The 27,461-nt window shown below is 40.0% G+C and overlaps 1 protein-coding gene across 2 annotated transcripts in view; it reads right to left on the reverse strand.

Annotated features, from left to right (window-relative positions):
• itpkb (inositol-trisphosphate 3-kinase B) overlaps window positions 1-17,675 on the reverse strand; it is a 28,904-nt gene extending 11,229 nt beyond the window's left edge. Inside the window, exons 1-5 of one of the 2 annotated variants that reach the window (XM_042219095.1) lie at window positions 17,216-17,675; window positions 13,134-13,272; window positions 12,632-12,782; window positions 11,992-12,276; window positions 10,028-10,951 (exon numbers count right to left, since the gene is read on the reverse strand). In XM_042219095.1, the coding sequence (XP_042075029.1) occupies window positions 10,028-10,951; window positions 11,992-12,276; window positions 12,632-12,782; window positions 13,134-13,174 (1,401 nt within the window). In that variant the 5' untranslated portion in view covers window positions 13,175-13,272; window positions 17,216-17,675. Of the gene's footprint in view, window positions 1-10,027; window positions 10,952-11,991; window positions 12,277-12,631; window positions 12,783-13,133; window positions 13,307-17,215 lie in introns of both variants that reach the window. The other variant, XM_005917599.3, reaches the window with a different exon arrangement.
• Window positions 17,676-27,461: the final 9,786 nt, after the last annotated feature.

Here is a 27,461-nt window from a genome sequence, read left to right on the forward strand (position 1 = left end):
CCATGTAGACCACATCATGACCAATCATGTGCCACTCAGCTGGAAAAACCCTCGAGAACGATTATCCGTCCGGCTCTCCCGCAACACGCCCAAACTTGAGCTATCTGTGCCGAAAAACCGAGCACCTCAGGCTTGCATACTCCTCGTTCTACTCGTGCCCCCACAAGATGTACACATATATGTCTGTGTGTGTGTGTGTGTGTGGGGATAAACACTTGTAGATCATTTGTTTGGCAAAACAGAGGACAAACATAATCTGGACATGCAAATACCCACAAAGGTTGCAAAGGCACGGACAGAGTGTGCGTGATTGGAAGAGAGTCCGAGGGCAAAGTCCTGGAAATGCAGAGAGGTTTCGTGGAAATTCAAAATAAACCTGCGCGTTGGTGTTTATCTGCTTTTAGTTGTTACATGTGTCTGAACGCGTCATTGCGTAAACCTCTACGCTTGTCTTGAGGATGACACAAAGAAAGATTGTGACAGAAGCTGCAACAAGGGCTAAAATAAACTAAAGGAAACATCCTAAACAGCAGCTCCCACACACTCTGCGCCGAGCCGCTGAAGCTACTGCAATGCACCTTCATCCTGTAACTCAGCACTATTGGGTGCAGCAGAGTGTCACATTTGAATTTTACATGGCTAGTAAAAAGAAAACATGTAAATAAATCTGGACATTCTCTGTCTGTGATTATCTTCTGAAACAATAACTTACCAGCTGACAGATGAATATCACTTTTTATAAGCTATTTAGAAAGAGTTACTTTACAAAACTATTATATTTTTTAATTAATAAGTTAACTGTTTCCTGAAATAGTGAAACTGTCTCACTGACAGTAAAATAATAAAAAAAATTACAACCAATTAAAACATAACAGATACAGATTAACCTCCAAAATGTTTGGCTTTTTCTTCATCATTTTTTCAGGGCAGATCATTTACACCAGGGGTGTCAAACATAAGGCACAGGAGCCAGAATGGTATAGACTGTCAACTGTATTTTCATGAATTTTTTCCAGCTTTCCTGCTAATAAAGACCTCCAAGGCCATTTATATCACACCAAAGTAATACATTAACAATTAAATGGCAAAAAAGTCCCTGTTATCCACTATCTACTACAGAAATGTCTGCTTTTTAAAATGTGTCCACTGTAAAATAAATAAATAAACAAAAACAGAACGATTTTTGTGAATGAACTAGAACTTTCTGCTTTATAATTACAGGACAGTCTGAGCAACGAGCTACCTGAACCCTTTCTGTAAGTTTACACTTTTAACCCAAAGAATCAATTATCATGTTGTAAAACCATGCAGTTTAATTTATTAATGAGTAAGTTAAAGTACATTAAATGTAATTAAATGTGCAGTTAAACTTCTGATAGGAAGGGAAGTTTCAGTAGTCCGGCCCACTTAAGACGAAAGTGAGCCTGTAAATGAGTGTAAAGTGAGTTTGACATCCCTGACTTACACAGTTGATTAATTTGTATCTTCCTAATTGCTACAGCACTTATTTACACTGTCGTCCCTTTATAGCAAACCCAGCATGGTCTGCAAACTGTCCTACCTACTTTACAGCTTCATTGTTTAAACACTATGACGACCACTTTTGACAGACTTTGAAACTCCTCTGATGACTGTATGTGATCTATTAATACATGAAGCATTCATCTGGTAGTGTCGGTGTCTCTGGTTTTTTGTTCTGTTTTGTATGTGTGTGGTTTTCCGCACATTGTTTCATGCTTATATGCAAATTGCCAGTCACCAGATATGTACTGGAAGAAATGCATAAATCCTCTAGGAAAGGCACGTATTTTTAACTAACTGCAACCCGCATTTGACATAATATATTTAGTAATGTTTAATTATCACTATTGTTTAATAAAATGGCCTTATTTAAGTATGCACTGGCGCTTATATAGCTCTTTTCTACTCAAACAATCAAAGCACTTATACAACATGTCTCATTCACAGTCATGCTTTTATCTACGTCTAAGTGCTTTCTATCTAACATTCACAGGTCGATGAATGCAAAGTGGAGAAACTCGGCCCAACGACACTTTAGCATGCAGATTGGAACAGCCAAACATCAAACCACCAACCTCCATCCTGAGCTGTCTTGAAAGTTCTGGCACCATGACTGCAGTCAGTAAATGTGTTGATGACCATCCCCGTGCAACATGTTACTACATGTTGCTCCCCTTTGCTCTCCCTTCCTACATTTCAGGTCAGAATTCGCTGTCTAAAGATAAGCATTCACAGGGGTGTGTTTTCGTGGGGAGGATCACACATTACTAAGAAACTGGATGCATGTTGGGCAAGATGATTATCAAGTACTCTCTGTCTTCTTCAACCTGACTGGATGAATGCCTTGCATGTACTCCTATTTTATGAAAATACTTCAGCAAAATAAGTTTTAAACAGCTGCTGAATATCTCTTTACTTTAAATGAACATCAGCCAGTTCAAATGCTGCTCGGCAATTTCCAGAGATCTTAACTTTGTGGGAATGGGGACTGGAGTGACTGAACGCTGTGGCGCTTAACCAAAATGCGTTGCACGGATGGCTCCGCAAATTAACTGGCAATGGGAAGGCTGGAAATAATGGATCCTGTGGACATACACGAACTTAAAGGCAAAGTTCCTACCCAAATTTAAATAAAAGCAGGAGCTGTAAGGGGAAACTTGAGCTGATCTCTTGAGTCATCAAAACAGCTTAATTGAGTTCTTAAAATGATTAAAGATTACTTGTACAAAGAAAACATCTCCCAACACTTTCCAGCAAAATCTCCACTTGTGTTTTATAAACAGTTTGTTGTGTTAAATAATGAATTTAGCTATAGATGCTAAATTTGGCCTATGTATTACACCAAAGCATGAGATGCAATAAACCAAAACAAACTGTGCACATTGTTACACCCATGTTATTAAACGCAACCTATGGGTTTGCTACGAGTTTCCAAGTGTTCCCATGCTTGCCTCTGGCTGTTTGAAAAAGTACTTATGTTTGCACTTAATTTGTTTAAGTTTGCATTTTAAAAAAAATAAGGAAAATGAAGATGCGTGCTGCTTGCCAAATGCTCTCTGCTCACAAACCTCCCCTGAGAGTCAACACACTCATCTTCTTCTCACTCTCTCCTATCTCCTGTCCCCAGACCAGCTGGATGACAAGGGGAGAGAGGGAGAACTAGTGAAGTTTCCATTGAGAGAGACAGAAAGAGAGAGAGAGAGAGAGAGAGAGAGAGAGAGATAGGGGAAATGGTAAGCGAAGGAACTTCTTGCAGACAGGAAGTGGGGGGGTTGCCGCTTGCCTCAGCGACAGTATTTTCCACATCCGCCGCTGACTACAAACAAAAAAACGACAGAAAAAAATGGCCTTGCCCTCTGTAAACGCATGGACGTTTTATTGGCCTCTTGATTATCATGCCTACAAAATGTGCATCACGTTCCTCAGCACATGCGTGCAGACATGCTCTTGTGCAAAATTTGCATTAGCAAAGTGACTCCTATAGATTCTACAGCTGGAAAATTATTACACTCAGTGTTAAAACAATTGTTGTTGCAAACCATACGCATAGATGATGTGGAAATTTGATATTTTTGTCTCGATCAGGAGGCCCAAGGTTATATAAGGCAACCAGATATCACTCATTTGCATGCAGGGAGTACAGAAAGAAGGGTGGAGAGTGATTTTAAAAAAAGCCTTGGGGGCAAAGGGTGACTCTGGGTTATAAATGTGTAATGTGAAGAAGCAGGGGAAACACTGATGCATGCTGATGTTTTCAACGGAGAGGCACTGAGGAAATAACAAGCCTGATATCGCTCACCACAAGGTCCCCTGCAGATACAAAAACTCTAGCTGTCTGAGTCTGCAAACTTTAGAGGCACACACAGAGACTCACAAACACCACAATCACACTCACAAAATTAAACTGCTCAGAGTGTGATGCAGGCAAAACAACATGCTTGGAGAGAGCATGATAAATATCTTAGCAACCGAGGCTGGCCAGTGGAACAACAGCTTTGCAAAACTGACAGTGAGACAAAGGCGAGAAAAAGGGACACCTAAAAGAAAAAAGAAAGGCTTGATACTGTTCAGCTGGGTTGTAACTGAATGCTGCAGTCATAAGGAGACTTATTTCCAAATTGAGGTCAGTATGGAACATTAAAAAGCATATCTGACTCTAGATCTAGGCTTCACTGTGAAACACCTCAAAATGTTTTTTTTTTCTTTTTTGGGGGGGGGGTTCTCAGTTTGCTTATGAAAATATGGTTTGTATGCAAGTATCAAATCTACAAGCACTCCTTCATGAGGTGTGCTCTACATCCCTTTTCTAATCATGTGTCAGAACCAGCAGGGGTTCCCCAGTGTGCTGGTATCCAAAGCTGACGATAACGCTCTGAGCCCAAATGTCAGCATCGGTAAGAGGAGTCTGACCTCTCCTCCACTGCCTAGAGCAAATCAAGTCTGCACATGCATGCTCCTTCACTCTCACAAAAAGCTCCAAATAAAGAATTGACCGGTGTTTCCCCTCTCAGACTTAACCAGGCAGGCATTCTGCAGCACACACCAAACGTACAGTCTCTGCCAAACACACACACTGTACAGCTGTGAGAGGGAAACTCGGTTTGACGTCACAGGGTTGCTAGGAAACTTACCGCCGTGGTAGTGAAGATTTTCCACTGCAGTACAAACACTGTGTGTGTGTGTGTGTGTGTGTGTGTGTGTGTGTGTGTGTGTGTGTGTGTGTGTGCCAATCAAATTGAGTTACAGTTGTGGACACAGAAATGAATTTTCTTTCAGTGCATTCCAACACATAAAAACAAAAGTTTAGGGTTTTTGTTTTTTGGTATTGGGAGTGAGTTTAGATTCAAGGTTGGATTAACCAGGCATGGGAAAAATTAATGTTTGGGTCAGAGTGTGACAGCACTTTAAAGCATCAAGTAAAAGTTAGTTTAAGGTAGGCTTGTGAAGAAGAAAAAAAGAGTGCACAGTGTTGCATGAAAAGTATGTACAGCTAGTATCAGCCAGAAGAATTTGCAGTGTGTAGTGTGTACAGAGGGTGTGTCGATTAAAGCATCAGTGCATGTACATGTGTGTGTGTAGCTGTATCTGTGTGTGTGTTTAACAGTTTACAGATACAGCAGCATGGGCGTAGTCTTCATTCAAAAAGACATGTTTGTTTGCATATTGATCTGTTTAATTGCTACACCTTTTCAGCAAATGAGGACTGTGGTAAAAAAATATGATGCAGTCAGAGCTTTACAGAGAGTAAATACGCACCATGAGTGACAACACACTGTCTGCATCATTTAAAGTGTGACTTTCATAAGTCCTGCCCCACTTCCGTTCCGCTGTAGCTTCTGCTCCACTTAACTTTAGTGTCTTACATCAAGCTTTACAGAAGCTGAGGCTGGAGTGTTCTCTACAGCTTTAACAAAACTCAAGCTCCTACTTTATTAAAAAATGGGGAGAAAAAAAATGAAAACGTTTGTGTGTGTCAAAGGTAATTTTGCAAATTTAAATAGAGCTGTGAAAAACAAAAGACGCCCAAACTTTAAAACTTCACAGTAACAGTAAACACGGCAACATGCTGCATAGTTTATCTGCCATCTTACTCTCAGAATAACCGGCAATTTAAAGCTGTGGACTGGTAAAAGTTTTTAGGCCTGCCACTAACAATGAAGCTGCTTTCCATGTAAGAAAAGAAAAACAAAAGAGTGAAATTACACTCCAAACAGCCAAACAGTATTTTTTAAATTTTTGTTGTGATATCAAAGATGGCCGAAAATCTTAACTTTTAGGCGCAGGAACATTCAAAATGTTTAATGATTAATAAACAATGGAAATATTTAACTTTTACCCTGACCAAAATAGCAGGGTTTTACTTTTCTGTAGCTGTTGTAATATCAAGTTCATATTTTCATTAAATCGATCATTAGGATCATTTGAACCGGCGTCTAAATCGATGCCATGATTCTTACTGATGCACACAATTTCAGTTTAACACTATTTAACCAAACTAGTTAGTTTTCACTTACATGCAAGTCTATCAAGATCCGTTTAGGTTTAAACTACTCTGATGTGGATTTTTAAAGAGAAGCAAACGACTGACTGTCACCCGAAGTAAGTCACTGGTGGCTTAATTTTTTATTCCACAGAGCTCAACTGAAATCTTACAGAAAGAAAAAAGGTGCTGATGCCAATCTATGGCAGGTGTCCTTTTGTGAGAAGTTAAGTAAAGCTATGGCAACGCTGGCAGCGCCTGCAGTGTGTGTCTTCTAACCTTGGAAAGATGCCCACCAGTGAAAAGATCAGCCAAACAGTGTCTATATATGGCTCTGTTCAGATTCCAACCCCTACCAGTTAAGCGTGAACTGACTTCATATAATCCAAAAGCTAACAGCAGAAGCACGTATTAATGAAAACAAAGGTGAATTCAGTGGTGAAGAATACAAATGCAGTTACATTTGAATACAGAGCATAAACTTTATCTGGGGTTAATCTATTCAAGGGGAGCACATTTGTGTCACACACAAACTTTCATTTTTAAAAAAATTTATCATTTTAAAAAATCTCTTTTTGTAGATCTAGCAGTGCTGGTGCTACATTTAACTCTGAATCTATGAATTTCCTATTAGGGTTTCAAATCCTTTATTAATAATATCCCCAAACAATATCCGTGCAGTGTCGTTTCCTTTGGAAAATGCCACACAATGTGTATCCCTGCGCCAAGCTGCCATTAGAAGAAGGCTAAAAACTATTTTCCCTGTAAAGCCAGCTGAAAACAACATGGCTAATATGCAGTACACTTTGTACAACTTTTCCTGTCGTGCCCTTTTTTTCTGCTCTGTCTCTCTGCCAGTTTTACTGTCGAGCTCACTTTGTTTTTCGTTCTTTCTTATTCTCACAGTATCACTCCTCTTCTCTCTCTCCCTCTCCTCTCTCCTACATACCTCCCACACAAGCGAGCATGCTTTATGTGTTTCTGCACGTTTGCCTCTTGCACACACTCACCAGGTTTCCTTAAAACTGTACGGATCAGGAACTGTGACAAAAACATGAATAACCCACACGTTTGACATATCTGCGCCATGAAGAGCTTCTGTCGCTTTCTCTGCCTGGATAAAACCAAAAACAATGACCGGAAATATGCAAAGAGCAATACAAACAATATTCAAATCCACAAGCCAAGATCACTTAAACAAATCGTTTGTAATGCGAGTCGGCTGGTGAGAGCTAGGATATTGGTTTCGGGTGGGGTCATTCATTAAATATGCAAGAAAAAAGAACGCATTTGCAAGTGAAAAATCTTTGGTCAATCTAGCATCTCATCGATTTCATGCGGTAATATGGCTATACACTGAATATTTCAGTAGTTTTTCTGTTGCTGTTTTTAATATAAGCACTTCTTTCTGAAAGCCAGAAACCGATTTTTTTAGCACTTATTAAGTGCTAAACAAGAGCCAGCTCTGGGACTGGCACACTGTGTAAGAAACATTAAAAGCAGTTATACAATCCTTCGTTAAGTCGTGTTTCAAAGCAGAAGTGAGATGGCCTTGTGAACCTTTGCTGGCTACAAATAAAAACACATCCGCCCACCCACCTACACACACACTACATACCCAATCAGGCCTCAGCCTCCTCTCTGAACTGCATCCAAGTGCAGGAAAAGCCTAAGTGTGTGTGACTAGCAACTTCTCCAGCTTTCCCTCATTTTGATCCCCCCCGCACACACACGCAAACACACAGACACAGGTTGGGGCACAGAGGTAGCTTTGTTATCGTGAATGTCAAAAAATTACTCAGGCAGCGAGCACAGGCCAATTGATACAGAAGCACAGGGCAACATGCACAGGCACATTGAGGTGCACAAAATGAGCCATACAATGAGAGGCTTCTGGTTTAAGGTCGCACTCACGGGCCCCTTTGCTTTCATATAGGCATATTTTAATTGCACTGCAACACCCGAGTTATAAAGTTGCCTTTGGGCGAAGCCAAATGCACAGTCAGCAATGATGATGTTTTCTTCTTTGATGACTAACGCTGATCCAATGTGCCATTTTTTCTGTTACTGTATTGTGAATGTAGTGATTGCATCATTCGGTGGGAGCCAATGATGATCGGTGTACGCAGTGATTGTTTACTACAGGCTTGTAAAAAGATTTGGGGAAAAAGCACACTGATAAGCATCATTTTTCAGGACAGTTGCCATTAGAGAGTCTCGCAGAGACAAACTCCTTCCAGGAAAAGATAAGCTACAACATCACATCAGCAGGTTTAGTGTTTCGTAACCTGTTGGACTTCCATTAAAAAAGAAGGAAAAGGAAACTACACGGTGGAGGAGATGCTGACATGCTAATATTAAAAAAGTAGTATGCTTACAGTGTTTCCATTCATACAGAGGACTGTATTTATTTTACTAAAGTCTCAAATCTGAAAAAATTTCACAACAACCAGCTTGATGCTTGATCTGAAAAAACAAACAAACCCCAAAACAAAACAACAAAAACAACAAAAAAAGCAGACCAATAGATACACCCAGCATTACCACAGTGCTACTCCTGGCATGGCTTAAAAATATTTAGAGATTTGTTGATACAGTCTCATTATTTTATTAGTGACAGTCATTTATCAGAAATGTTACAAAAACTTTAGCTTTTCCATTATTTTCAATTTTTTTAAAATTAAATGTTCATATTATTCACACAACTTAAAATTCAGTGCTTAACGTGATTTAAAAAAATCTCTGCTCCCCTGCAAGAAGCCAAAAAGGGACAAAATAGTTATTTCTTTTATTTATAGTTATTTACCTAATTAGTTTGAACTTGTCAGCAAACTACGAGTCTTTGTTCTCATTCTGCAATCCTTAATGACCGTGCCAGTTTCTTTCATAGTTTCTCGTCTATTACAGTGTGTGTGTTTCATGTGTGTGTGAGGGGGCAAGCAGAAACAGGGTGAAGAGAAGAAAGCAACAACGGAGCTAATCAGAAATTGTCGACTCTGACCACAATAATTGTTGCTGAACAAGTTTTAATTAGCCTAAAGCCAAAGCGGCGCCAACCCCAAACATCTGTAAGTCTGATGGGAGTGAAGCTGACCACACATGACGCTTAACAGCAGCTTAATTTCAAAAGCTCAAAAGTTCAAAGACAATCTGTTAAAAGAAAGGTGTGCAGAGTTAGCGCCATTGCAAACCATTTACTCTCAACAAAAGTAAGAAACCGAGGGTGGGGGGATACTACATTTTACCTACATTTTCTCAACAAAGTTTGGCATGCTACAACTACACCACCAGTTTGTCAGTCAACAGTTCATAATCCTACATCCTACAGTATCCTTTCCTCCTCATCAGTAAGTTTTGCATTTTTTGTCATCGTCACTTACTGATACAGCTATATATAGTTGTTGAGAAAAGTGCAAACTTTCCAGCTTAGCTCATCCAACGGGAATGGTTGTGAGACCCTGACATGAAAGAATGCTGTGGTTATGAGCTAGTTAAGATCATACTCCACTGTGAGGTCAACAACACAACTTCCATAAAACTTACAACACCATCTTACAACATGCCAGGCAAGTCTTTTGGTTTCCTTTTGTGCATACAGCTTCTGTATGCAGCGCTACATGAATGGACAATCTCTGTGGTCAGACCTTCAGTTCACAGATCACACTTCAATTTTAGCGCTCAAGATGTTTGTTCCATTATGATGCATTAGCTAGGAAACTCAAGCTCTTTGAAGCATGCTTCAAATGACCAAAACCAGCGAGCCTCTGAATGGTTGGAAAGTCATTAAAATGATGGCGCCACTTGTATTAATTGTGATATGGCTGTAAGTATGTTGGTTCTTTGAGAGGAAGAACATTATTATCTGTTCCCTAGCTTTCAAGAAGAACCCATCCCTGACATTTCCTGTGTGCATTTCATGCGACAATCTTATTAGAAGTTTCCAATTAAATCAGGTCCACTGAATAGCCAGCAGGCTGTAGATACAGTGACAAACAAGCTCAAATCTCAGATTTTGAATCCACTTACTGCTTTCTGCTGAGAACTGAGGAATGCAGGGTTGAGAAGCTGTTCTCCTTTCTCCGTATCACTGGAAATATCCTCCTCCGACTCCTCCCACGAAGAGGAGAAACCGGCTGAGGAGGCAGAGGACGATGACAGCTTCCTGAGAGAACGAGTGGAGTTTGGCACGGGGCTAGAGCTGGGGCTAGGCGAGCAGCTTCGCCCCTGGTCTGAGCAGGAGCCTTCAGACGTTTGAGGCTGGTTTTCCAAACCGTGGTCAGTTACTATGACGGCAGGGATGGAAGAGTGGTTTGAGGTGTGCTCGGTCATGTCGAGCAAACAAGGGGTGCTCTCGCTGCTTTGTGCCTGGGACATTTCAGGATTAACCTCCAACGTGTGTCCTTCTGGCTGGAGCAGCATTTTAGTACACAACAGGTCCTCTTTCTGATCCATCAGATCTCTTTCATCTCCGAACAGTTGCTTGCTCTCTGTTTCCATGTCCCTCAGTACTTCTCCCTCTTTTTTCTCTGTGTCTGTCATTCGATCTTTATCAAATGTCTCAAGAAAACCTTTATCAAACAGTCCATCTAAACAGGGAGTTTGCTTTAATGTTTCTGAAAGGCAGTCATTTTGTTTAATCAGTGTCTTGTTGTCTGTATTTGATTTAGTGCTGCTGCTGTCCCTCTCACCATCACTCTTTCCTCCTTCGCTTCTTTCTCCTTCCTTTGTTTCTTCATCCCTTTCTCTCCCATTTTGGACAACAGAGGGGGCTTTAATTTCTTGTGGGTGAGTCATTAGGTGATCCAGAGCTGTGTTTCCTTTGCCAGGATCAGAAGGAGTTTGTTGAGTCACTCGTCTGGGAGACCGAGGGCTGCGCTGGAGCTCACTATTAAGTACCTGGGCACGGATCCCGGAAATGTGGGCCTCAAAAATGCCAACTTTTCCCCTCACCTGCACAGAGAGAACATTGAAACTACGGTTTGATTGTCTTGGTCTTACTGCAGAGAATTATGCTTTGATGCATATTTGTGTTTTCAATATTTGGTTTAAATAGTTTAGGATTTCACAGGTGTAGCAGAGCTTTAGAAAATGTCAGAAAAATAAACAGAGAAGAAGTAATTGAAAAAATATCATAACAAAAAACACCAATATTAAGAAAACACAGCAGGAATGGCCCACGGCACTCAAATTTTCCATCGCCTGGCATTAAACAGAGTACTTGAAAAATGGGCCACTGGCACGCTACAACTTCAGTGTGTGACTGTCTGCAGTTTCACAGTCAGTTCTAAAGTATGTTGGCATTCCCCTCAGTAAGAATAAGGAGAAAGAGGGTGAGGGAGCATAAATGTCAGGATGAATTTAAACCAACAAAAGTACTTTTGTTAAATTTGTATTGAAATCAAACTGAAAGAAATCTAACTCTGGTCCCTCTTTTGTTTAATCAGTGCACAGCAACCTCTAAAGAAGCCAAGTTGCGTAAACTCACAAGCTTCAACATATTATAGAGTGCCTATTTTCTTTAATATTTTATGCATGATGAAAACCATTAAAAGTCTTAAATGGAAGTGGATTATATTACATAAAAGCTGTATTTGTTTTAGTAAATCCCACTAAGTTTTGCAACTTCTGTTTTCAGGAAGACCTGATGAAAAATCCTGTAACTGTTTTATTGAATGACATGCAGACAGCTTTTCTATATACATAAAAACACAAGAAAGAAACAGCTGAAAATGCATGTGGCCTACCTTTTACTTTTCATCATCATCACCTACAGCTGTGTAAGAGTAGCTATGGTGGCATTGACGTGACTGCCCCAGCAAATCAAATTAAACCAGGAAATCCTTCTATTTTTTATTTAATTGCTTTGTTGCATAACTGCATTTTTTGGATGCAGACAGAAATGGTGGTAGATGTAGCAAGTATTTTTAAAAAGCTGATAAAACATGCTGAGAATGAGGATGGACATAATTGAAAAGCACAGCTCTGATCACCTCAACGTTCTGCAGCTCTCTGTGAATCTGCAGCAGCTGCGCTTGGCGTCTCCTCTCTTCTCGCTTCTCTCCTCCTCCCGTCTCTCGTCCCCTCTCCTCGTGGCCGTCTTCGTCCCCTCTATCTTCACCGCCAGGCGAGCTCAGGCGTCGGACTCGCTGGCCCACATTGACTCCTAGGAGCTCCGGGCTTCGCGGCGAGGGGGAGCGAGCGCGAGGTGTGGGGCTAGGCGAGCGCAAGGGTGAAGAAGGGAAGATAAAGGTTTGACCCAAGCCACGAGGGCTTGTCTAAAAGGAAAAAATACAAAATAAAACAACATGGGATTTACTAACAGGAGATGTCAAACAATATGAGCTGTACAATATATAAAAGATAAATAATCTAAGCAGTTTCTATTTCGCATTCCCATACTGAACTACAACAAGTGGAAATTGTAGCATCAAGGTAAAACCTAGTGTAGTTTCAGTGAGCTAATTAAATTAATCTCAGTTGCATACCACTATTATCTATCTTACTGGCATTAGCTTTCAAGGTGTTTTACTGTTGCTCTAGTGCTTTTGTCTAGACAATAATCTACTAGAAAAAGCTGGAAAATACATGAACAGTCTCTTCAGATTTTGGTGGATGTGATGAACAGGCTACCTGTGGACTCGTTGGGCTGTAGAGACCTCCTCCCAGTAACTGGCAGTAGGTGCTCCGATCTGGAACTGGCAGCACAGGTCGGGCAGCTGGTGTGATTCGGGCTCGAGAGCTGGCACTAGAGGAGCCTGGCTGGGTGTGAAACTGATTACCACTGTGGAGATGTGATGTGGAGAGACGATAAGAGAGAGTTTATTTTTAGGTTAATGTGCTTCAATAGGTTGTAATTATATTAGTGACTAAATAGGACACATCAGTGAAACCTAGACTTGAAATAAAGAGGACATTCACTGACAGCATGCCCATTAAGTATGTGTCCCTTAAAGTTATTAATTGCTCTCTAATGGAGTACAAACAAAAAAAGAAATCCTGTTGGTCTGGTTTAACGGCTACATCAGCAGCTAAATATGTTTAAAGTATACAATTCCCATGCGAAAACGTTCTGGGAAATCTGCGTATTCTCTCAACTGTTAAAAGCAAATGAGACTTTCGAGAAATCCCATACCTGTTCATGACTCCGTTTAGGTTCAGGGCAGAGGCTGCCATCCCCGCGGCCAAGCCAGGGGCTTTGAGTGCTGGGTACACATCTGACAAGCTCCCCTGTAGCTACAGGGAGGTCTGGAGATCAGCTTTCAGTGGTTCCTCTGCATATAATCACAGAAAAATCTGTACCCAGCGCTAAAAAAAAGTCAAGAGAAGTTTGTTTTAGTATGTCAAAGCCCTGTTATGACTAAATATCAAAATAACAAACAGTCTTTAACATAATCCTTTGTACATAAAAGTCCCTTTCCAACACTGGGCCTCCGATTTTCCATTAGTAACTGTGTGATGGACAAAAAGCATAAAACAGAGAGAAAGTGAAGCAGATAAAAGAAGGATAAATGCTGCAAGATAAAATATTTCAGTCACTGGATAAAATTTGCAGTTTTGGCTGTCAATGTTACAAAAATGCAGAGATTTTTATGGTGCTCATTTCAAAATTTGAAAAGCCAATTTATTCCAGAGTTCACAGCTCATCCATCAGGGCACTGATCTTTTTTACACCAGGTTTTCGTGCTACCGTATACAACTTTGTTATAAAAGGACCGGCGCCACAACTGCCAAAATTCCTCCCAATCAATCTCTCACTATTATTTTGCTCTTCTCGGTGCTGCAGCACTTACACTTATTTGAGAAATGAGCTGCAGTCTAAACATGACAAGACATTCCTTCAGGGGAGAGGCCTGCAGAAAAATTGCTGAACTGAGGAGACATATAAACCAGCCAACGTGGGAGAGTGAGAAATTATAGTTAAAATGATGGTGTCAGTGTTACAATCCAAAACACTTGTGCATAGTCCCCTTATTACCTGACAGTAATTAATTAAAGGTGTTCCAGAGTTCAGTTCCTCTTCTTTTTAAAATGATTTATAAAGAATCATATTATTTTAAACCAACTGTTAGAAACATGTTATTGTAAATAAATCAATATTCTACTGCTGATTCTTCTCAGCCTATTTAAATCCCATTATCATGATGTGACACACAGAAATGTGCTGTCACCGATTAGTACTTCTCTTTTTGCAGTGGTATTGGTTTTTGGTCCTGCACTCTGATTGGCCAAATTCAAAAAATAATAAAGACATTACAATATTGCAGAAACTGTGTATCTTCTGGTTTATTTTGATTTATTTTTTGCATAAAAAATAAATGTTAGATTTGTATACAAATTCTTTATTTTATTTCGAATGTAAAAATCATCTTACAAAGCCAACTAAGTATACTGACTTAGCATATATTAACTCACAGTTAACCTTGAACTCAAGAACAGAATAGGCTTTCTATTATATAATCTATTGTTTCAGTCACATACACCTCAATGCATGCAGTTAAGCTGCATAACAGCTTGTAGTTCCATGTCCCGCAGTGGAAAAAAAGCCATGCAAATACTGTGCAACAGAAGTGTTTGATTTGGAGTGGTCAACTGCGCAGCGCTTTCAAAAACGTCTAACTTCTCATTGGCTCCTACTTTGTTTCAATTTGATTCAACATCATACTTTAAATTTCAGATGCTCAGCTTCAAGCGAGACTGATAAATGAGTGTAGATATTAAGTGTTTTTCCTTCTGCAGCTGAGCAAGATATTTTAGCAACAGTGAAATGGAATGTGGTCAGCCCAGGTAACATAGCTTAAGAGACAGAAACACACTGTATATTTTTCACACCAAACAACCAGTTTGCAGGTAAGAACACCCAGCTGAAGCCTGTATCTCTAACAATCTAGAGCTTTTCAAATCTTTTCAGTCAAGTTGGCTTCTCCCAAGCATAACAGGATTCTTGTTCTCGCCACCTTGCCAAAAACTGCCTTGGCATGAGTTTTGATTCCTGGTAAGTTAGACAGCAGTTTATGAGCCAGGGGGTAAAGATGGGATTTCCTCGTTGGGTTGTGACGCAGTTAGATAGAGGCAGAAAACAATCTGAATGTCTCGCCTCTCGAGTACTTCACAAAAACCACCACTCCTACTTTTTTCACACTGTTTAATCACTTGTCTGTGCTTTAGTCTTAGTGGAAGCAACACAAAGGCCCACAGGGGATGAGAGAAGTCTGAGAGGGAGACACGGAGACAGTGCAGGATTGATAAAAGAAGGAAGAGAAAAGGGGGAAAGAGAGGTGCTCACAGGCTATTTTGGTTGTCTTTTCTGAACCTCTCATGCAGAAGTAGGGGATTTACTTTCCATGAAACAGCTCGGAGTGAGTAATGAAAAGGCACTGGGCACCAGAAACTATTTTCACACTTGCAGATGTGTAGCTGAAACCCAAAAATCTATCTCCATCTCAGGACAACTCAAAATATTTTGAATATTTAGCTTCGTGGGGTTTGTTGCCCCGCTCGGACCATTTAAATTTAGACTGTTACTAAGAGAGAAATTAAAAAGTCTTAAACAACTGACTGATCGCTTCATAAAGTGGATCAAGGTGCTTCAAATGAGATCAGTCAGATCATATATAAAGCAAAATGCATCTATTGTGCCACGATGGCTAAAAAAAAGGGGCAGGGCATTTCCTGAAAGACAACATTCAACAGAAGAGAAATAAATTTGACAGCTACACTACAACATACTTTATTTCTTTAAACAAACCCTGTTGTCAATACACTCGCATTACCACACTTAAACCACTTCAGAGTGTTGTCAGTGCTTTAGCACAGCCTAATGTCTCACACACACACACTGAGTGGGACTGCGCGAGCATTCAAACTGTCCGCTTGCCTACACAAGTGGGCAATAAACCTACATGCAATACACTAATAAAAAGGCAGCTGAAGGGAAAAAAAAGTGTGGAACATGATGATGATGACGATGAACACTCCTTGGAATTTACAAGCAGATATTATCAGGATGGGTTTAACAAAGGTAAAAAGATGATACATTACAGTGACATCTGTTTCTTTGTGAGCTTTGCAGTGTTTACCCTTTTAAAACCTCTCTTTGTGTATTAGGATATTCTGGGCAATGTTAGACTTCTACAGTTTATAGTGACTTTGAATGTTTATGTGACTGGTTTAAAAGGATTAAGCAGTACATAAGCAGCTTCTCTTTACAATACATCAACAGATAGATGGGTTTTCTAAATAAAACTGCACATATAACGATAGATGAGAGTGTCCATATCACACACTCCTAGCAGATGGAACACGCAGAGCTCAGTATCACATTTTCAAAGGGCTTGAGTCAGAAAAATTATAAATAAACTGAGCTCCAGTGATCAGCAATTGTTCTAAAAATGAGGTATTTCTTAAAATTTAACTTTTGCTACCAGCTTCTCCAGTATGCTGATTTGCTATTTTACTGTTACACATTAAAGATAAGGGAATATGTGGGATTTTGGACTCTTGGGTGGGACAAAACAATCATTTATTTACACCAAGCAAATATTCAAGGGAAGGCAGACAGATTAATCAGTAATGAAATAAACTGTATAATCTAATGCTATTATTTATCTCGTAATATCTACTATTATACAAGCTATTGGGTTATATAGCCGCTCAAAGTATGGATCTGCGTACAAATTGATAAAATTATTTATATAAGGGAATTTATTTATTTTTTAATCTGTCTGCTCTAGATTTATTTTAGAAGCAAAAGTTAATGACATTTAAAGGTTGGCCTACGTAAGGCACAGAAATGTGTATATAAAGACTTTAGAATTTTGTCTATTTAAAAAATGACTTTAACCACTTTTAAAGTCAGTGGCTGTATTTCAGTTTTCCATGAATGGTTACCTCTTGCAGTCATTGGAGGCTAGTCCAAAGCGAGTAGATAAGGTATTTGCAATGATTCAGCTTTGATAATTGGGTCCATTTCTGGATTCAGCTCCCACAAAATGTTCTAAAACTCCAGGTTTGAAAACTCAACTTTAGCCTGCACGACGCTGCATAAAACACAAAATAAGGGCAAAGAAAGAAGAAAGCTTCCCCACGTTGGATTGGCCTCTCAGCCCACCAAAGAGGATGCTACCTCTCCATACCGAGGTGCTGGTATTAAACTGTAATAAAGCTACATCCAGTCACGGTGCTGCTGTGATGGAGGTCATGCCGGTGTTATCTTACCTCAGCCCCGTCCTCTCCAAAGCTGCTGCGGGACGCTTTAATCAGTCTGTGATATTACGGTCATCACCAGCAGCAATATCTCGATGATGAGTCTTCGCTGTCTCTGAGTGTGACACTCGCAACAGCAAACGCACAAAGGCATCACCAGTCTCTACTCCTGTCTCGTGCGGTTTGACTTTTTTTCCATGAACCAACTTCGACGCAAACGCCTTTTCACCAAAAAAAAAAAAAACAATTAAAAAACCCCTCTTCAACAGAAGAAAAAAACTTTAAATGTCCTTTTCTTCTGTAAGCATCTGGTTGTTGGTGAAGAAGACTTTAAAGCATTTCAGAGTCGGTCCAGTTGAATTCCCGTCACGGCTTTGCTCTCAGGATAAGCACTTTCTGGTGAGGTTTCTGTTGTCATGTGTTGCTCGCTGCTCGTAGTAAAGCGCTGTTTGTCTGAGTGCTTGAAGCCGGAAGCAACCACGGAGTATCTCTCTCCCCCCCCCCCCCCCCCCCCCCCCTCTCCCTCCCTCTCTCTCTCTCTCTCTCGGTTCACTGCAGGGCTAAAAACTGAAAAGCCGAACGCGAGCCGTGTTCTCTCGCTTTGTGGACGCACGTGCACTCCTGCGGGGAAACCCTCGTACTCACAAGCGCGCGTGCTGAAAGTTAATTAAAAGTAGCAGTAGCGGTGGATTTGAGTTAAAAGTGAGATACTGCTGACACCGCGGCTGTCGTCGTTATCTTGTAGGTTCTTCCATCTAATTCAAATTAGCTTTATTTGGCTTGACAGTGATTAAGGATATGCATGACTGCGCAAGCAAAGCAGGTAGCCTGCAGTATTTAGGAATCCAGTGTTTTGTGGTTATTACAGCAGGAAATATTGTTAGTGAAATGTGTAGGCTAGCTAAAATTAGCTGCAGTTCACAGACAGAATTACCCTGATCAGAGTGTAGTATTATTATAATATGGCCTTTAGTGTTACTACCCGTTTTTTTACGAAACTATGGTAATGATACTTTATTAGAGCTGGGCACTTTATTAGGTTGTAAACCCTTAGAATTGACTTCAGAACTGCCTCATTTCTTCATAGCAAAGATGCAACAGTGTTCTGAAAACATTCTTCAGAGATTTTGATCCATATTGACATGGTAGCATGACACAGTGCCTGCTCCCATTCCACCACATCCCAAAGGTCCTCTACTGGACTGAGGTGGAAGCACTGTGAAAGTACAATATGAGTTTAGTGACAGTAGGCATCAGAAACTGGTTACACTGTGGTCATAAAGCAACAATACTCAGGCACACTAATACACCACCAGCAGCACACTGAAGCGGTGATACAACTCAGGATGGATCCAGCTTTAATGTTGTTTATGCCAAATTCTGACCCAACTATCTGATTGTTGCTGCGGATTTCAAGACTCATCGAACAGGAGAGGCACCCGGTGTGGTCTTCTGCTGCTGTTGTCCATCTGTTTCAAGGTTCAAAATGTTGTGTGTTCAGAAGATGCTCTTCTGCATACTTTGATTGTAACCACTGGTTATTTGAAGCAGCCTGACCTTTCCCTCCTCACCTCTCTGGTATCAATGAGGAATTTTCATCATGAAATACTCAGACTAACTCATCCGACACAATCAAAGCCATTTAAATCATCTGTTATCCCCACTGTGATGCTCAGTTTGAACTTCAGCAGCTCATCTGCCCCATGTCAACATGCCTAAATGCATTGAGTCGCTGCTGTGGGATTGGCTGACTAAATATTTGCACTACCAAACAGTTTAACAGGTGTACCTAATAAATAGTCAGTGAATGTATATGTATGTGATCAGGGAGGGCATTGCTAATCTTGTCATCTGTTAGATGCGCACTTGTATAGCAGTGGAATATAAATTAAGTCAGACTTGTTTCAAAATAACTCCCAGGTAATCAAGAGTAATTATTTGTGCTTCCCCCCACAGGCTGTACACAATACAAATGAAACTGCCAAAGTACATAATTGCATTACAAGCACGATCAAATCCGGCACACAGAATGGGTGTAAATGAAAACTGTGTAGGGCGTGCTAACCTTTTTGCAGCCTCTTTGAAATGTATTAATACAAATTTAAAAACAAAAGGCCCTGCACATCCACATGTGTGTTCTCAGTAATAATTGAATCATTAGTTACCTGGAACTGCCTGGTAACTAAGCTTAAAAAGCCTAGTTATGTGATGATATATAGCTATAGTTATGTAAATTGTCCCACCCAAACAGGTGAAAAATAGCCAGCAGGAGAGGCAGGAACCTGTCAAATGAACACAAGCGGGAATACACCATGAGAAGAGGTGTAATCACACAACGTAAGTGAGAAACACCTATGCAGCTCAAGCTGACCCTTCATCAGTCTGTCTCATATAATGAACATTGTACTCGTTGTGCTCACGTGCGACATTATTAGAAATGTAGCAACAGTTAAAAAGGGGATGATGAAGTTGTTTGGATGTACAGGATTGTTTCTGTGCCTGTTGTGAATCTGTTTACTCTCTGTTTGGATGCCAGGATAAAGAGTCGTGCTGGAAATTGTTGATTTGAATGTGGTCGGTGATGCAAGAGCAGTAAAATGAATTCTCCAACCACAGAGGACAATACAGCAGCGCCGTGAGTGACCGAGGTAGCACGAGAGTTTAGTTCACCAAGACATTGAAAAATCAGTTAATTAAGAAATATCTCATTATGTTTGATACCGAAGTTAATGTTGCCATGCTGTAGAAGGAATGTGTAGTTCAGAGGATCAGCAGTATCTGTACTTTAAACAACAAGTCACATGTGGATGGGCCTTCAGCAGTAGATGTTGCTTTTCCCAGATTGTTTTGTTGTCGTTGTTTTTAATCAGGGGTTGAGATCCTGATAACAAGCAGCTTGGCAGTTTCATCGGGAGTCCTGCTCTGATTGTGAATTTCATCAATACTGACACACCTCTACAAAACTATGTACTGCATATAGCCATCAGTATAAAGGCTCAGTAGCTGTAGTATTTCAATAGCTCATTAGTTTGTTGCCAGTTTTTCCAGTTACAGTTTAACCTTGTCTTAGTTGGAATATGCAGGGCGAGGTGGAAAATGCTGTGCTGTGTTTTTATCTTCTTTGCTATAATTTGGCCTTGAGCTTGAACCAAGTGAAAACAAAGCTCCATATTAGCTTCCTAAGATGTTTATCAACACATAGATTTCAATCAGTACAATCAGATGTCAGGTACCAGACATCTTATCACAGGGGCGTAGTATGAAAACATTAATGTTGGTTGGGGTGTAATATGGAGATAATTGGTCACAGTATCAAACTGTGGTTAGACAGGTTTCTTATCCTAATCCTAGTCTTGTCCTGGTATGAAATGCTTGAAATATTTCACATTTTTTCCAGGAAGAGTGCAGAAGAATGAAAAACCCAAACAAGTCCAACGTGTTTCCATTTGAGGAAACAATGTGTCATCTTAGATAAATGCATTTAGTTAAGGACAGTAGTCATCTTTGCAAAACATGGCTATGTTTTTCAAGCTTTGACACTTGGCTAGCAATATTAAAAGAGCTTCTCTCATCCCACATGAAGTCAGAGGTGACACTGGTGATAAAAGAGTAGGTGCTGCCCTCTTGTGGTGTGTAAGTAATCTGCAAAATGGGAGCAGACTTAGGCTGTAAAGAGTACATACACTGCTCAAAAAGTAAAAAATACAAAATGAAAGGAACACTTTTTAATCAGAGTATAGCATCAGGTCAGTTAAACCTCTGAGATATTGATTTGATCAGTTAAGTAAGAAAGGGATTTTTAATCAGTTTCTGATGCTTTGGTATAAATTATATTTACAACAGGTGCACTAGAGTGGCAAAAATGAGACATTTTTCCCTGACTGTTTTTTTAATCACTAGTTTTGCATTTGGCTAGGGTCAGTGTCACTACTGGTAGCATAAGGTGATACCTGAACCCTACAGAGCTTCCACAGGTAGTCTAACTCCTCCAGGATGCCACATCAATACGTGCCACTGCCAGAAGGTTTGCTGTGTCCCCCCAGGATATTCTTAAGAGCGTGGAGGAGGTTCTAGGAGACAGGCAGTTACTCTAGGAGAGCTGGACAGGGCCATAGAACACCCTTAACCCATCAGCAGGACTGATATCTGCTCCTTTTGTGCAAGGATGAGTCGAAGAGTCCAGGTATTGTGTTTTGCCTGTTCTCTCGTGGATAAAATATGGGTTTGTGAGATTTACAAATCAATGCATTCGGTATTTATTTACATTTTACACAGTGCCACAGCTTTTTAATGATTGGGGTTGTAACAACTTTAAAATTGGGATAATGCAGGTGATATGACATGGAACATAGACCCACAAGAAACATGGCATTGCACAAGAGTATGACAATTGCTTTGTATAATCGTTCACTCTTGTAAATTTCTGTCTTTGAAAAAGTTTAGGACATTTCAAAAATCAAGTAAAGCTGTCAGCAAAATGTGAAACAACGATTATGACTTTATGTTCAAAATGTCTATATTTTGTTGAAGAGATAACAGCTGTAGCATAACTAGGACTAGGCTGTACTTTTGTGTAATACCACTTTGTACCACAAGATGATGCAGTGAGACAGTGTAAGGTTTATTAAATGTAAATTGTGTAAAATCTTGCCTTGCAGTAAACTCTCACTGCTGTAGGACAAAATACTTCACCGCTGTCCATCTGTAGTGAGTGTAGGCTGTCCGTATTCTGTTAACTTCAGCGGGTGTCCATATCATTCTGTTTGGGAGGCTTTAAACTTTGTGAATTGAGTCCAGCACGAGTTGATGAGTCAGTGAAGCTCACTTCTCTCTAGTGATAGCGATACTGAGGTGAGTAAATTAAGGATATCCTGAACTTTTCTGTCATTAAGCGCTGTTGCTAGCTCCTGTTAGCCGGCGTTAGCTAAACTTTCCTAACATTGTTGGACTTGGTGTATTACCTCTCACACGATGTGAGGGAAAGTTTGAGTTTTAGGACACTCAAGCCTAACATTAGCTGACAAGATGTTAGCTTATAGCCAAGTATTGTTGTTTAGGTCGCATGTCTGATCTGCTGACAGTAAGTAAATATGACAATAGCGGGAATAGTTATCATGTTTTCATGTTTTAGAGCCTTGACTTCACTTCAGGAAATTAGGCTTGAGGCGAGGAGGAAAAACGCATGAGTTTGTTGGGAGACGTAAATACAAGATGTATATTTGTTTGTTTGTATATTTATGAGTACAAACAAACAAATTTATGAGTACAATATTCTAGGTGATCGTGGCTCAAGAGTTGGCAGTTCGTCTTGTAATCAGAAGGTTGCTGGTTCGAGCCCCGGCTCCGACAGTCGGTCGTTGTGTCCTTGGGCAAGACACTTCACCCGTTGCCTACTGGTGGTAGTCAGAGGGCCCGGTGGCGCCAGTGTCTGGCAGCCTCGCCTCTGTCAGTGCGCCCCAGGGCAGCTGTGGCTCCAATGTAGCTTGCCATCACATGTGTGTGAATGGGTGGACTAAGTGAAGCGCTATACAAATACAGGCCATTTTCTATTAAATAAACTCAAAAAATGACTGTGTCATTAAGAACACAAAATTATTTACAACAGTGACTTGAGAAAAGGCAAAACCACAAGGAAATTAAAAGTGGGGTTAAAAATAAATACCAAAATAGCAGCAGGCATTTTTTAAAAATTCAGCACGTCCATTCATAACAAGCTGGTTAGCCCTCACGTGGAAAAGCTAAACATCACTTTAACAATCATTTGTAGATAATTTAAGTAGCTGATATTCTTCTGGGTAGCTTTATATATAATACTAAAGCATAATTTACTGGTAGATTCATATTTTATATTACCATTTACTTATGCAAAAGGATTAGTTGCTACAGCTTTAAGATAAATAAAGCAGAGTACAAAGTGCAAAAATATATAATTCGCTGCTGTGCTGTGGCACACCTGTGCCCAGATGTGAGGTATGCTTCCTCTATGTGATTAAACAAGTGCAAACACAGAGCTGAAACTATAGACTGTAGCTTGGTAACACTTGAAGAATAAGTTTCTAAATAAACAAGTGTTTTATTGCTGCTGATAAGCTAATGATGGGCGACTCTGCAGAGAAAGCTCTCTCTGTATGTTTCAGGCATTCCCATACTACTTCCCATCAATGTACATATATATTTTAACATAACTTTCTGTTTATGGCTTCCCACTCTTTATTGATCTGTAGATGAAGTTGTTTGTCTTTTCGAAGGTTTTTTTTTTCTCTCTGTTCCTTCCTCGACTGACACCTGATCCTGGAGTTTAGAGTTACCACACACAAACACAATAAGAGGCAGGGTGAGGGAGTGAGAGAGTTAAAGGCTGACTTTACATAACAGCAAATAGGTGTGAATGGATAAAGAAGTATTTGTTCAGTGTTAAGGTATTTGCTGAAGATAGAGCAAGAGAAGTAGACTTATTCAGGAAAGCCTGCAGTCCACTCAATCCTCGCCTATCAGCTGTTTGTCAGGTAAAATCCATCTCAGTGTTTTTGCCTAATGTGGGTGTACTGTCCTGTCTTAGCATGTGTTTAGCATAGAAGCTGTACACCTCTTCAGCTTGTAGACTGCAGGCAACAGAGGTGCATAGACAGCATACCACTTAGCTTAGAGAGGTTTCACTGACTGTGAAAACGAGAAATGGTTTACAGTGAATCAGGGGTATTGTAGGGGGGTGTTTTAGCGTATTTCTGTTAAATGTGATTGTGTTTCCCCTTCTATGCTTGGCAATCTTCAGGACTAATACAGGTATTATATTCCCCTTGTGCATGTTTTATTTGCCATTTGTGTTGCCATGGATGAAACCTTTTAAAATTCGAAAAATCACCCCTGAGAAGTTTTCATAGACATTACAGAACAAAAGACACATTTGACAGCTTTTATAATAATTACATATCATAGTATCATAAACTAAGTGTTGTTCCTACTCTTCAACTGATGATTGAGAAGGATTTTTGAAATGATTAAAATATATGGCATCACATTCAGCAACGGTACCATGCAATAGTCTTGAGCCACCCCTCATTTCTTTATATTTTGCTTCCAAGAGGCGGTAATAGTTCTCCAGGCTTTCTGATGGTCTTTCAAAGGTTTTCATTGGTTGCTTTACTACTAATTTTTTAATTTTCTGTCTGGTCCTTGTACCTTACCATTATCAGAGGCTTGAGTTTTTTCTTTTGTTTGTTAAGCCACTTAACTCTGGCCTGTGAATCAAGCATAACATTCAATTCAAGCGTAAAAAAACTTGTGGGATCAAACAGTTTTGCAATATAACAAACTAGTCACTAATGAACCGTTTATAAATTGTAACTTTAGGTGCCTGAAACAAAAACAAATGTCAAATATAACTCAGTGTGACAGGCTTAGAATAGTATTTTTGTATCAACAATGTGGTTTCCAAAGAGCCATTACTCAAATCTTGGTATATCTACGCATGGTGTGCAGCGTGTCCTTAAAAAATCGGAGGAAATTGGCAGGCCTAAAAACTATCTGAAAGTCCTTTCCTTGGGAAATAGGAAAGAAATACAGCAAAGCCCTGACACAGAACCTGAGTGATGTAGCTGGCCCCTTAAATGATCCATCGACTGTTCACTGAAACCTGAAATGGTCCCAGTGGAAGGGTGGCTTTCAAGAACCCGTTTCTACGGAAGGCAACGGAGAGAAAAAGCTGGTATGGCAAATTAAACAAGAACTGGTGTGAAAGTTCTGATAGAGTGATGAATCTAAATTTCACATTTTTAGTTCAAACTGTTTTTCATATGTAGAGGAGGTTAGGAGAGAGGTATAGCAATGAGTGTCCCTAGCCAACTGTAGAATCCGGTGGAGTCTATATTGTAGTTTGGACTGCATTTTAGTCAGTGGTGTTGGGGATCTTGTCAAAACTGATGGAATTCTAAACACAGAGAGGTACTTTTAGATTTTGGTGTGCCATACAAAACCATCTGTACAACGTCTGATTGTCCACAGCTTCATTTTCCAGCAGGACAGCTGAATCTCAAACACACTGCTAATGCAGTAAAAACATACCTGGATAGAAAAACACACATTGCAGCACTATCAGTTATGGATTGGCCTCCCCAGCACCCGGACATCAGCGTTATTGAAGCAGTCTGAAATCATCTGCATGGTGAACAGAACAAACAGCAGTCAACATCCAAAGAAGAGCTTTGAATTTCCTGTTGAAAACTATTCCAGAAAACTACTAAAAGAAATGAGAAAAAAGCTTGTCTAAGACCTACTGTTATGAAGAATAAAGCTGGTCATACAAAATATGGACTTTGGACATTTCAGGATTGTATAAGCTGTTTTTGATTTGTATACTGCATTTCCATTTATTTTTGCACTTTTCCATAAATTGTAGCAAAATTTCAAGTAAAGTATAAAGAAATGAGATGTGGCATCTCAAATGAGATGAAAACATCTCAGGATGTTTTAACTAGTGTAACCTGATATTAGATCATAAAGATCTTGTATTTAAAAAAATCTTGGACTGAATTTCATGGGGGGTGGATTAAAAGAAAAATCTAGCTTTTTTTTGTCTTTACAGTTGTTGCTGATGATAATTACATGAACATCATTAGTCTGAAAGGATGCACCAATCATTAAATAATACTTAGCAAGCTTTTTTTCCCCTAATAAAGATAGGGGGCTGATTTGTTTCTAAAGGTTACAGAGATAAATGTTTCTCAGTTTAGGATTTGAGGATGACAGGCTCATAGCTGGCTCGTCCTCATATGAGGGTACAGACCTGCAGGGCAAAAGTTGATCTAGTGGGCAATGTTTTACTATCCAGATGGCTGTGTCAGAGTAATTCTCCTTAGAAGGGCTCGCCACTAATCCTCCAGAGAATCTGCACTGGCTTGATCTCGTGTTTGTATGTGAAACCAAACAGCTAGCCTACTGTAGCTCCCTGGCTGTGAAAATGCTGAAGTTCTCATTGTAAATACCGTTGTATTGTGTAAATTGGAGCGCAAGTTATAGGTTTACTGGGAGGACACAGCTATCCACACTGTGAGCCTTTCTAAGGAGCAGAAAGCAAAGAGTCCACAGCTTTGCTGGGTGCTCACCATGCACTGAGAGGTTTCTGTAGGACAGAACAGGAAGGGATGTGATAATCAACAGAAGAGAGAGTGCTAGGAGAGAGAGAGAGAGAGAGATACAGGCACCATAGATTGAGTCAGGCTGATTAGGTGCAGATTCAAGTCATAAGATTGTCTTAATCTCAATGCTGGATCTATTTCTGCAACATGGGACCTTTGACAATCAGGTACACTTTTCAAGCTTTTAATATGCCTTCAGGGCTATAGAAAACCTAACTGCTGTTTACTGTAGTTTTTCTTATTGCGATCTTAGTCTTAATGGTGAGCCACACAAATTTGAATGTCTTAGAAGCAAGAAAAACATTGACATTAAACTACACAGAGACAAAACTAGCCTTTTAGTAGTCTGTTACAGGGCCGTGAGATAAAAAAGGTTGAACACTTTAGGCACAAATGAAGGTGACTTTAACAGAGTGTGAGTAATTGTTGCGTTGTCGATGCTGTGAGGGGATTGGCTGTGTATGGTCTTTTTTCCCCATGGCTGGTCTGGATGACTCATAGGTGCAAAGGAATCAGCTGTGTCACCTTCACTGATGAGCAGACTCAATGAAACAGGGTTGTGTAAAAACCTAGTTTAGCTATGCATATAAAAGCATGAACTCATTTTCTTTTTTTTTTAAGTGCATCCATGTGCAAATGTAGTGGATGTAGCTCATAAAATAAACATGTGGCTGTGATGTGAAATAATGCACGGGCTTTAAAGAAGTTTCTGATGCACTGAACTTCTCTGTGTTTCATCGTACATGCTCCTCTGGACTGCTTTGCTGCTGGATCAATGCTGCTTTGCCCATGGTGAGTCCACTGAAGCACACACTCCACCCGCCTCTCAGTTACCTAACTGGGAAATCCAGTCATCTTTTCCAGTTGTGAGAGTTTATATCACACTATTTTCACCAGTTACTAATATTTCAATCATTCAGCTTTATCTTTTAGTTGTTTAAAATCTGCTATAAATCACTGCTGTCTTTGTGTGGCTGTTTACTCCTCTTTTTGTAGATGTCAAATCTGCATGCTGCCTTACTCTATAAGCCAATTACTTGAGCTTTGTTAATCTGGGTGTGCGCATTGGTGTTTATTTACGGGTGTGTTTAGCAGCAGCCGTGCTTCACGTTATGCAATGACCC

The sequence above is a fragment of the Haplochromis burtoni genome, unplaced genomic scaffold, assembly GCF_018398535.1.
Source record: "Haplochromis burtoni strain Fernald_Lab_line unplaced genomic scaffold, NCSU_Asbu1 Contig_28, whole genome shotgun sequence".
Lineage (NCBI taxonomy): Eukaryota > Metazoa > Chordata > Actinopteri > Cichliformes > Cichlidae > Haplochromis > Haplochromis burtoni.